Below are 13,060 nucleotides of genomic sequence, written 5' to 3'. Positions count from 1 at the left end.
ATTTGGTAATCAGTCAACACTGTATTTAGATGATTTTGTTCTTTCACTGATTTTTTCATACTGAAAATGGTTGAAAAAGTATTCAAGTCCTCCAAAATATACCATTATATCTTGTCAAGAAAACACAGAACTACGACCGTTCAAAACTGATGGATATGGCAATGACTGCAATCATGACAGTACATTTTTCCCTAGTAATTACCATCAAATATGCTTCTTCTGTACAGAGCTATCAAAGACTGGCTGAAAGATTTTTTTTCTTAAATCAATATATAAGAATCCTCAGCACAAAATGTTATTAACTGTTTTTTTGAATTCCTAAATGTGTCAATTTGTATATGGAAAAACTGAAACTGTAGGAGAACATTCATGAGTAATGATGATATGTATCCTTTTGCAAATACTGTCAATGTCCCACATATTTACCATGGAAAAACGCTCAAATAATACATTGACCTTGATCTAATGATTCATTAATAACAAACAAGTAAAGAAAACGATATATTCTTGAAAATGACATTTCAAACTAATAAAGTGATCTAAAAATAACCCAAAATAACTTCGGTTTCTCTAGATCATTCCAAAAAAGATAATGTAATTTAAAATAGGATTGAATTATGAAAGGCATTTTTTGCAGGGGTCACGTTGCTTGCATCTGCTTTCCACTGCAAATAAAGGTGACTGTAAGTCTAGTCTTATGAAAAAGAAAATCCCTAGTTTTTTTGTAGATATGAAAATATAGAATTTCAGTGGATTTCACAATTATTACTTGAAATGGATATGTTTGTTGCACGAAATACGGGTGGTGGTCTTATTCACGCAAAAAGCTACATGATTCCTTTCTTACACGTTGAAAATCCTGCAATCGGTTTCAAGGCTGGTAAGATCGAAGAGCCACCTCGCACTACCGGGTTTCTGGATCGAGCCCGGAGGTCCCTCCGCGGTGCTCGTTCGTCGCTTCCGCTGAATCAATCCCTCAGTATGCGGAACTCCTTGCAGGCGGATGATGAGGAGGATGTTGTGAAGGCAGGTTGAAATTAACTGAGCAGGGAGGCGGACCCGCATTTCGCATCAGTTCATCATATCGTCATGCTCGTGACCGGCCAGTCATAGAAGCTAGCCTTTTTTTTCCCGGCCGTCGTCGGTACCCAATGGTCCCAACCATTTACCGTCGTTCGCAGACGGAAGGCTGGATTCGGACACACAACGCTGGCCCTCCCGCTATGTGACCGAGGAGGGCACTCACCACCCAGGCCGTCATCAGCTGCTGGCTTCGCGACGACTTTTAGCAGCTAACTGGCTAATACCAAGCAGGTATGGATGTTCTTAACGTTGGCGCCGTGCTGTTATAACACCCCAAACGCATTCGTGTTGCGTGTATGACTGTTTTATTGATGCCGTTCTCTATGTCAAATTTCTTAAAATGTTGTTTCGGAGATAAACGGTTTAGCTACTATTAGCAGCTAGCTAGCTAATCCCACCGTGACGTAGGAAACCATAAAGCTAGTAGAGGGGAGGTGACGGAATGCGTAGCCGAGGTGAACATAAAGGACCATCCACGGCCTGTCAGGTTGTCTTAAATGCATTATTTTACCTTTCTTCATGCAGTTGTTGACATATTTACAAGCTGCACGGCTGCCTCTATATGATCTGTCAGGAGATTTTTGCACAGCTTAAACCAATTTGTGTTAACGTTATGCACTCCTCCACGTCGCCACTTAAATCCCCACAATTACTTTGTCTAATTCAGCCCTTAATTTCGCGGATTTGCATCTTCGACCTATTATTACAAAGCACCTTAACGGTTAGCCTCTCGGAAACAAGCGAGAGTATATGGATCACTCTTTGCATCTGAAGCATCTCCTATGAGGTTGTTTTTGTTTTACGAGAAATCGTAAAAGAAACATGAGGTCGTGAAACAGAGCGATAATTAAGAGACTGATGAAGTAAATGGGTACATGATTCTGTGTTGTGTATTAAGTGGAAGTGATCACATCCAGCACGCAGTAATAGCAAAGCTAAACCATCTCTACAATCAATTTCCTTCTAGGATGAAAATTCCCTCTCTCAGTCAGTATGTCATCTGTCAAAATGGTTTTAATAAAAGGAAATGTAACATAAATTGTTAAAAATGGAAAAATTTAAATACTAATCCCCATAACTACTGTCATCCTCCATAAATCAAGTCATTTCTTTCTTTTTAATGGGTCCTGGGATCTATATCTATGCTCTCGATGGGGTAACCTGCATGATGACACAGACCAGCAATCGCGGTCATCGTGAGAAACGATTACATGTGGCTGATTTTAGCTGCTTTTTAATATGAATTTGCTAACAAATGGGGTCAAAATACTGTATTACTGTAAATACTGTAAATTCTGTATGCAGCACCTCAAAACACGCCATGTTCCCTCTGTCTATGATTCCCTCTGTTTATGATTAAAAAAAAAAATCCTCCTTTTCTGTTTCATTGACTTTGTATCCTTTTTGGCCCTTTTTTTCATAAGTTTGAATGGCATAAGTATCATTTATCCAAATTCTCCTTTATTTCGACCGTTTACTAGCCATTGTAACTAATCCCGGTGACTTTGACTTTGATTAATGACGGTGTGAAATCATTATCCATGTCTAGACTTTGAATCCAAACTCCTCATGGTGTTAATTTTGCTGTGGGTTTGCGGTTTCCCAGCACTGGGAAGGGGCATAAACAATAAGCCAATTAGCAACACGGGGCGGTCTAATTCGTTTATTTATTATCCAAACTGAGATGTTGGTAACAAGTGATTTCCAGCCCCCTTTCGTATTGAATAAAGCATTTTCTTAGCATATACAACAAGGGTTGGCCCAGTAAATTGTTAAACGATTAGTTGGGGTAAAGAAGCTGGCCTTTCTTAACTGAATTTGAGGTTTACTACAATTGAATTCAGTATTAGGCTGTGAAGCTGTGTGCTTGTTGAAGGATTTATTTCAGACAAGACAAAAAGTGCTATCATGACTTCAGAGTTTCAATTACATCCAATTTGCATTTTTTTCTTTGAAGACATTTATTTGACAAGAAGCTATTGTTTTTTTTGCCATATCTAGAGATTCAGTTAGTTCTACACACATCAGACTTCCGTTTCTATCTAATGTTGTGTAAATGGGGTTGCACAGGAAAAGATATATTCTTAACCAAGGCTTACAACAACTAATTGCCCCATATAATCATTGTATGTTGTCCTGATACAAGGGAGCTAATAGTGAATATCAGCACAATAAGGACGAAGCGGCTTCAGGGCATACAGATTTTTCATAATTCCATTGTTTAATTCATGCTTCTAGTGTTGATTTTGTTGATTCTGTCTTATCGCTGTCTTTATTGGCAGCCTGGCATGCTATCCAATTGTCAGACAGAGGTAACAGACTGAGAACAGGGTAGGAGAAGAACAATTTTCACTTTCATTGTATGTTCTTGAAAATGAATGCAGACTGCAGGTTAAAGCTCCATTACTAGTTACTGGTAGCTTTTAAATACTGACTGTAACTAGCAAGAGATACTGATGATGTTTGAGTCTTTGATTCATATCTACCTGCTCTCTGCTTACATAACCAAAGAGCGCTGCCTGTTGACCACTCCAGATTGATCTGTTCTGTTAACCCACATCCTTATCTCCCTTCAAAATGTAGCCTATGGCATAATGTTTTTTTTTTTTTTTTCTTGTTTGTTTCAAGAGCCCTCATTATTGACAGTAAAAGTGAAGTGTTGCAGTCCTATGTGTAAAAATAGTTCTGTGGTTATTCTTTGTTTTTGCTGTTGTCAGTTCTCTTGCTACAATAAATAGCCTTTTTGGCTGTACACCAGGAAAATATTATGTTGCCTGCCATTGATTCATTGTCCTGATGGAATCAGAATAATAAAAGATCGGTGTTGTATTTGCTTCACACTGTAGAGTAAGGCATTTAGCTTTTTATTTTTGTATCTATATTTAGCAATTGCAGTGATGAAGGTCTGGTTTTTCCCACTGGATAATTTGCTTGAAATATGTCCATGTATTAGCATATAGATTAGTAAAAGGAACAAAAAAAAATAAACATGAATCTAAACCTTTTCTGTTTTTGCACCAGAGCTTACTTCTCATTTGAGTTATAGTTCTCAGTGTCTGCCTTCCGGTTGACTCCGTCAAAACACTATCAAGTGTGAGAAGTGCTGCTATTAATCTGGCAGGTCCTTGTGAGAAATATGTCAAACCAACCTGATATATGTGATGTACAAAGTCCGGAAATTGTATTTTATATTTTGCATCATTTTCTTATCTGAATAAACATTTTAATTTTCACCTCCCTGTCTCGTCAAAGTTAGTTGAGCTTTGTGTCAGTAATGGCCCCTCTGTTACTTGAACTATTGGTCTCAAAACCATGAATATTTCAAGTTGTGATAAGATCATCCTTAATGTTCATTTGATACATTGAGGTCACAATCAGGTTTTGCCATAGCTGCTGGCAAGTCTGGAAAACTTATGATTTGTGCTAGAATATCTGAGTTTTATTCATCTCAGGAATTCTGACAATTGGTCGACATTTGTGCCTGGCTAATTTTAGAGAACTGAAGTCAGTATGGTGAAATGCAATATTTTCTGCTGCTGGAAATCTATCCTGATTCACAATTGGCATTAATTTGGCTATAATTATGCTTTGAATTTGTTCATTACTTCAACAGTCATTAAACAATGCCTTCATTTCTGGTAGGTTAGCTGATTAGTCAGCACTGATTGGACATGTAACACATTCCTGTCAGCAGAATTTGTCTCTGGCAGGGGCCGATGGCTGTGTCTCATGATGGGGCTTACATCACAGTTGTACTGTATATAGGATTGTAGTGCTCTGAGGGATTTCATTCCTGGCATCTCAGAAGAAACTAAGCTTGCTACGTGTATTGGTACCTAACAAAAAAGTAACATTTGCAAAAGTAAATCATGTCAAAATCATGATTACCTTAAATAAAAATGAAAAACAAACATATAACATCAAATATTAGAATGCTGCATTTAAAGAATCAGCTTACTTACTCCATAAGTTCTTTGAGTACACACCCTTGGCTTTCAGTAAAACATTACTGTTTTGTGGTCTTTCAATGCTAATGTAGCATTTGGAACATGTAAGCATGTGTAAGGCAAGCAAAATACTATTTGATCTTCCTTGGGAATCCTTTGGGTAATTATTTGATGATCTGGTTATGGATCTTGTTATTTTGAATGTGATTTGGATAAAATCTGACCTGGCATACCTGTCTAAATGGCCTAGATTTCATTGGAAATAGGACAGATTTTCAAATTACAGTCTGGAAACGTGTTTCCCTGAACAACGTAATTCTTCCTTCGTCATCTGCAGTGTGACTAGATGACAAGTGATAATAAATAGATAATAAACATGCTGTTTTTACCAGACATACAGCGCAGGGACATGCAAACCATGCAGGGAAATATAAACAGCACACAGAAATGTAAACAGTATTGGATACGTAAATAGTATCAGCAATATGTGCAAGTCAAAGTTGAGTGCCGCTTTGGATGTGTAACTCACATGACGCTTGACTAAATATTTCCTATGCTTTCTTTTCAAGGCAGCTATAAATGTATAGAACTATCACAAATGTACTTGTTTCATTGGTGTTAACTTCAAGCCAATGGCCAATATTCATCTAAAAAATTTTCCTCTGACACATTTTTCAGTAGGACAGTAAAAGCCTGTTTGTGCTAAATATAGGGATATTAGCTCATGGGTGGACAGCAGGGATGGAGAACACTACTTTTGTGCATAGTGAAACTACATTGTTTCTTCAAGTTTCTGTTTCAGGATGGAAATTTCCTTCTGTATACCCTCCTTGATACTTGTTTTATCAAAGGCTATGACAATCTGATCCATGTACATCTTTTAATTGTTGGGAGTTTTTTATTTTTTTTATTTTTTTGATCGTAATCTTCACTGTGCCTAATGAAGTTGAAGATTATTACTGAGTCATTTTCAGTAGTCTAGAATTCTGTGAGTGACATGTAGGTTAAAGATACAGTTGCTCATTACCAGAGAGTCAGTTATTTATAACAATTTTAGCTGCCATTTTTGATATTGCATGTTTCCAAATCGTGCTGCGAAATATCTGGCACAGAAAAAGTAGATATAAACTGACAATCGTTATATCCTATATTTGGCCGAATCCAGTCACTTCCCGGATTCAGTATGCTGGGCAGAATTGTGTCCTCTGTGATTTGTATCTGTTACAAAGCTGTCTGTGGAGCTACTGTCTGTTTCCTGGTCTATTTGCACAAAGTGATCCGCCAACTATTGATTGAACCTTAGTTGAGCTTTGGATTTGTCCTGAACCACTATCTCAACATTTATTTGATTGGTGAATATTTGCATTATAACAAGATGATATTATCTACTAACAAGTATATTTAGAGGAAACAGATGAGGTTAATCTTCAATTCCTCCTCAATGTGAGGAGTCAGATCAATAATATATCGTATTACATTACTGCATCTTTTGTCATCGCATTGTATGTCTGTGGACAGGATCTGATATTAAAACCCATCATAATGAGTAAATCTCCGAAGAATAGCAATCACATTTGTCAATATAGACACTTAAACCCTTATGTAATGAAATAACATCTTGACATTCTCTCCTGATTTTTGCTTTACTGTTGTGATGCTTCAGTCCTCTGCCTGAGGCAAAGTTGAACAGAGATATATATAATATTTCAATCCTTGCATTGCATCTCTCTACACAGTGCTGTAAAGATACAGAACCACACACTTGATTGTACCGCTCAGTTTCAGAGTGGCAATTGAAGGATCTTGATCTGAGAGCTACCCACATGACTCACATCAAACTGGACTTCAGATACAAACAGACTGTTTGTAGGCCGACTGTTCCTGTTAGCTGGCCAAACTTGTCAGTTTTTACCATTTTGAAAAGTCATTCGAAGTCACAAAATTCAGATGGAACAGAAATGAAGAGAAACTATCTACAAATACTTTTTAATAACTGAGAATTGGAAGCACTTGTACATGGAGTTAATTACGTTTTGTTTTTTGTCACAATATTTTCTTTTACTATCTTAATCTGCGGCTTTAAGTTGTTGTTCCTGATTAGCTTGTGAACGCAATGGTAAATTCAAGCTGGCTCCTAAACAGCTTGAATAAGTTGCCTGTAATATCCTCTACAAAAAGAATCAGCTGATATATTTTTGAGACCCCCAACAAAAAAGAACCGTGAAAAGAATTTGAATCTTTGAACGATAACCTTTTCGAAATATGATCTACACTGATGTTTGGACAAATCTAAGCAGCAGCCCGATTGCAATCCAACTGTCTCTCTTACAACTGATATAATATGGATTCTTAATTTTAACAAAAGTGAATTTGGACAAACCTATGGTCCTCAGTACCAATTTGAGAAATTTTGTTTGCTCTTCCTTGACAGAACAAAACATGATTTTGGTATCTGATGTTTCATTGTACTGTTTTGAGAAATTTACATTTTTCTCTGTGTGGCAGTAACTGTGTAATTCCTCTTTGTATCTCAAAATGACACTGTCTCTTATTGTTTGCTATAGGTCTTATTCTTTTTTTGAACCATCAGAATGATGATCAAGAAGCTGTGCTTCACCTTGAAAGATAATATATCCCATTTGTGATGGAAAACCACAACTGACTTCAAAGGGAACATATATCCTGGATGTTGTGACATACCGGGTGCATTCGATTCCAATATGGAGAAAAAGAAAATGTGCCCACGTCTACTTGACTACTTGGTTGTGGTTGGAGCAAGGTAAGAATTTCCTCAAACTAATAGTTAGCTCTCTTTTTAGATTACTTAAATCTTACTTATTCCTATGAAACTGAGATGTGGTTCAATCAAATAATTCCTGTAAGTAACCTTGAAATGCCGTGTTTGTTAAAAATGCGTTCTCTCTACAGTGCATTTTCACTTGAAGGACTTGTGATTTATTTTGTTAACCATCATGTCTTTTTCCTTTCTTTGTAATTGTCGGTTTATATGTATAGAGTATAATTATCTTTATCAACTCCTCAGTACATTTCTAACCTCTGAACATCTTTATTTACATTTTTTAAATTGGACTGCAGTGGTTAATTAGAATATGTTTATACTGCTTAATGTTATGATGTATTTATGGAAAATCCCTGCTATTCACTGGTTTGATTGTCCAATGAAGTGAAATATTTTTTCCTCTTGAGTATTCTCGCTGGATTAGTTACGCACACACATAATGATATGTATATATAGATAAGTCCTAAGATATAATACAAAATAGTAGCTCATCGTCAGTAGATAACATCATTTTTTGATGCCTCAAAACCAAATTGTTTTTTTGTTTCCCTTTCAGGCAACCAAGTAGTGATAGTGTGGCCCAGACCCCTCAGCTCCTACGTCGATACCCACTAGAGGACCACCATGACTTTCCACTCCCACCAGATGTGGTGTTCTTTTGCCAGCCCGAGGGCTGCCTTAGTATACGTCAGCGTAGAGTAAGTCTTCGTGATGATTCCTCATTTGTTTTCACGCTGACTGATAAGGACTCAGGAATCACTCGTTATGGCATCTGCGTCAACTTCTACCGCTCTTTTCAACGTGGCCATCACCGCACCCGTCCAGATAAGAGCAGTCACACAGATACAGCTGCACAAGGGGTGGAAAACCCAAGTGAAGGCTCTGATGGCAGCAGTGGAGGCCAACCTTCTGCACCATTGCCTCCAAACCATGCTGAATCATCATCTCAGTCTGCTTCTGGAGAAGAAAGTGGGCAAGCAGATGCCGAACTAATAGCTGGAAAGTCCCCACAACACAAACGAAGTGCTGCTAAGATGGCAGCCAGGAATCGCAACAGCACCCTGACCTCGCTGTGCATACTCAGCCACTACCCCTTCTTCTCCACCTTCAGGGAATGTCTGTACATTCTCAAGAGGTTGGTGGACTGTTGTAGTCAAAGGCTAACCCAGCGTGCTGGGCTACCCCGTGGCACTCAGAGGTAAGACTTTTACCTTCATTGCCCCTTCATAGTGGCCTTTCAGGCATGTTCTTCCAAATGTTTAAATACTTAAACATTCATGCTTCTCATTCCAGCTATCAGTACGCTCAGTTACGTTTACCCATCTGTGGCATAACATTAGTGGTGTAGATGACTTCATTTTTTTTCAACATTCTGGTAGTTTATCATTAAATCACTATTTTATGCCTACTTTTGTACTTTTTATATAAATAGTTTTAAGTTGATTATCAAAATTTACATCATTGTCAACTGGTGAGTCCAGTGTTGATATTATTTCTCGGAAATCTTTTTTTTACTGTCTGTAATAGGACAATGCCCTTTAGTTGGAGTGTTATTGCAACTTGAATGTAGCTGGCCTCAAATCTTGGAACCATATACACTTTCAATTGAGTTTTCCTCTGCAAACAAAATTATTGCTTATTGACATTTATTGCTTGCAAAATATTTTTTTTAATTTATGTATCATCTAATTCGTTGAAACTTTGAAAAGACAGAAGCCATTTTTATTGAGACTTTTTTCTTTAACTTCTTCCCTACCTCTTTATACCTCTTCATCTTCGCTTTGGTCTGCAGATTTTTCAATTTTGAAAAGATAGTTTGGTGTTTGTGGCTCTCAACATGCTTGGAGGTCATCTGCAGCCTGTGTGATGTGCACAGCACTCTCTGAGTCAAAGACGGTTCTTGCAGCAGATTTCATCAGATAGTTGCAACTGCGTATTACACTGAATATAATGTAACTAATAAATTCATGCCCCCTCCTTTCTAAATAGGGAGTCTATTTATTTCTTGCAATTTTAAAATACAGCTGAAGACAGACACTGAAAATCCTTGATACTTAAAATGTAGTCTTGACATGGTATCCACGATGATTACATAACAATACAAAAAAACATTTTTAACACTTATGTTTTACCTTTTTATATACTTTTTAAATGTGGGGAATATATTTTAACACGATGTGATGCTCAGTATTGTCTTATTAATGATGCAGAGAAAAACATTTTTCAGAAGATTCATTGTGTTGTGATGTGCAGAAGAGCACTCTGGGTTCTGTTGTTGCCACAGCTGTTACAATAGCTTGTGATTTTGAAGCGATAAAGTGCTAATTAGGCTGTCATTTAACATAAGCTTTTGCACAATGTGATTATTTGTTATCTTCCCCACAGTGGTTTATTTATAGCTAAGGAACCAAGGCATTGTGGAGATGTCAGATACAGCGTTACCCTGTCAATTGTTTTCTTGCCATTTTCTTTTGAGACATGCATGAAAGCCCAACTCTGGGAATGTTCATTTATGGATGGTTAAAATGTGGTTCAGAAATGACAGAGAAGAAAAGTCATTACAGCATCCCTGTTTGTTCTTTATAATAATAATAATTATTGTTATTAATTATTATTTTTATTATGGCTGGCTGTAGCAGATTGAGGTCTTTGTTTCCTTTTTGGTAGGGGCTGTAGTTGGTGGGAGGGCTTAAAACAATGATTTATCCTCACCTTTCCACACATACATCATATATACACACTGGAACAGTTTTAATATATCCTTTTTTGCAGAATTGAGGGTGTGTATATATATGTATATTTATTTCAATAGTTGCTTAAGGACTTCTCCTGTCTTTCACTCCCATTTATTCATCATACTTGTGATAACACTTGATGTTTTCTACGGATGGACAAATGGAATGAATGTGTTTACAACTGATTTCTTTTCAACCACAATGTATTTGTTGAATCACATGAACACCTTTTTTGGGAAGCTCTATTGCCTGCCACTAAAACTGGATTTAAGGGCTTTGATAGTTTATACAGCATCTAATGTTGAGCTTAAAACATAATTGGAAAGGCAATGTTCACCTGTTTTCTAGTTCATTTACATTTTGATCAAAATCAGCTTATACCAGTTGGCGCCACTTTGTAATGTTTGCTACTTTATCTTGTTTTGCCATCTTACAATTGATACATGTGTGCTCTTCATGGTTTTTGATACCTGTGATGATTGTTGGTGACAGGTGTTTTTTTTTTATGGACGAGGGTGGTAATCAGCACCTGAAATAAAATGATGCATTATAATTATTACATGGTAATGAATTGTCATTGGCTTCAGTTCATTTTTAATATAAATGTAAAATCTGTACTCAACAGGGATACTATGTGGAGGGTGTTCACTGGGGCCCTCTCTGTGGAAGAGAAAGGCAGCCAGCTGCTTGCTGACCTGCGAGAGATTGAGTCCTGGGTGTACCGGTTGCTGCGTTCACCTGTACCAGTGGCTGGTCAGAGGCGAGTTGATGTGGAAGTTCTGCCCCATGAACTCAAAAGGGCCCTCACCTTTGCACTGCCTGACAACTCCCGGTTCTCGATGGTTGATTTCCCATTGCACCTGCCCTTAGAGCTACTGGGCGTGGATGCCTGCCTTCAGGTCCTCAGCTGTGTTCTCCTGGAGCATAAGGTAAGGCCAAATAGAACAGGATATAATAATACTAATTTATCCCTTATTAATCCCTTGTGGAGAAATTCGTTCTCTGCAATTCACCCATCATGGATGAACCATGTGCAGTAGGCTGTTGTCCATCAGCTCCAGGGGAGCAGTTAGGGGTTCAGTGTTCAGCTCAACACACTTCCAACACATTAATAGGAGCCGACGATAGTGATATGCTGGTTAAATCAAACTCTTAGTGTGTTGAAGTGTTGTTGAGCAAGATATGAATAGTCCCTTATCAGTAGATGTCTCTTTCTTTGTTTTCCATTATGTTTTTAACATACAGCAGAGGTATTATCGTATTTTCCGGACTATAGGTCACTCCAGAGTAGAAGTCGCACCAGCCAAAAAATGCATAATGAAGAAGAAAAAAAAAACATGTATAAGTCACACCAACGATGGTGATTTGCTGGTTAAACCTTATCTTTATTAGAACAATTGGAACAATTAGGCAACAGTGGCTTCACTTATTCTTTTCTGTCTCAGCGCTCCCTCTCCTCCCACCCTGCCCCCTCGCGCTCTCTCATCCCAAAACACATTCACAGCCAGTAGGAAATCACAGAACTCTGACCATTCCTCTAACAGTACAGCAGGGTCGTTACAATGGAATAGAGAACAACAGGCTGAACAGGTGTCTGGTATGTTAGCGTAACATATTAACAGATATTCAGATAACTATAGTATAAACAACAGAGCATAACAAGTTTACCAAACTCTTGATCTCACTTCAAATAAATAAATCCATTAAATTTTTCATCATCGGTGTCACTTCTGATCAACTCCGCCAACTCCGAAGGTAATCAGTGCGTCGCTTCCTCTTCTGCGTGGCTGTTTTTGGGACATTGTTGTCTGTGCTCTGATGGAGAGGCGGTTGCGTAGCACGAGGCGGTAACACCAAAAAGGTCCTCCCATAAAGTAATTTATATTGCCTTGGCAGCTACCTGGGCATGGAGATGTAGTTGCACCATTGACAAGCCTCTCCCGGCAGCATGATGCTCAAGCACCCATTTGTGAACTTGTTCCTGTAGCTGTGACCATCAAGCATTTAGCCCACGATTCGATTTTTTTTGCTTTTGTCATTGCAGTTAGAGTATCATCCACTTTTTGCCAGTCCCTTACTAGTTTCTTGGTCACTCCAAACTTTCTATCTGCTGCTCGATTACTGTTTTTCAGCTGCATATTTCAGTACTTGCAGCTTGTAATCTGCAGACTATGATTTTCTTTGTGGAGGCATTTGTGTTCAGTCTTCCTCAGTTGTCTTTATAAGTTGATGTTTACATTTTTTATTTTCTGTGGTACATGAGTAATAGGAGTAGCAGATACTGGCATGCAAGCCTAGAGTGCACTCTTGCAATTGTCTGTGTGAGAATAACGAACATGTGAAATTACCATATATATTTTGATATATAAGCCACACCTGAGTATAAGTCACAGGACCAGCCAAACTATGAAAAGAAGTGCGACTTATAGTCCGACCAATACGGTATTTGCTTTTAGCTGCAGCCAAATCACATTTCAGACCTCATTGATGCCTGA

The 13,060-nt window shown here is 37.9% G+C and overlaps 1 protein-coding gene across 19 annotated transcripts in view; it reads left to right on the top strand.

Moving 5' to 3' along the window:
- The first annotated feature begins 861 nt into the window (after nt 1-861).
- Nucleotides 862-13,060, top strand: part of madd (MAP-kinase activating death domain) — a 53,217-nt gene continuing 41,018 nt past the window's right edge. For 8 of the 19 annotated variants that reach the window (XM_086144035.1, XM_086144022.1, XM_086144025.1 and 5 more), the window contains exons 1-4: nt 863-1,314; nt 7,595-7,809; nt 8,387-9,028; nt 11,191-11,494. In XM_086144035.1, the coding sequence (XP_086000161.1) occupies nt 7,751-7,809; nt 8,387-9,028; nt 11,191-11,494 (1,005 nt within the window). In that variant the 5' untranslated portion in view covers nt 863-1,314; nt 7,595-7,750. Of the gene's footprint in view, nt 1,315-7,594; nt 7,810-8,386; nt 9,029-11,190; nt 11,495-13,060 lie in introns of all 19 variants that reach the window. The other 11 variants (XM_086144039.1, XM_086144038.1, XM_086144036.1 and 8 more) reach the window with 3 other exon arrangements.

The sequence above is a fragment of the Fistularia commersonii genome, chromosome 3 (genome assembly GCF_037954325.1).
Source record: "Fistularia commersonii isolate RoL2024-O1a breed Wild chromosome 3, RoL_Fcom_v1.0, whole genome shotgun sequence".
NCBI classification, from domain to species: Eukaryota; Metazoa; Chordata; class Actinopteri; order Syngnathiformes; family Fistulariidae; genus Fistularia; species Fistularia commersonii.
This window is presented reverse-complemented; position numbering and strand designations above follow the sequence as displayed.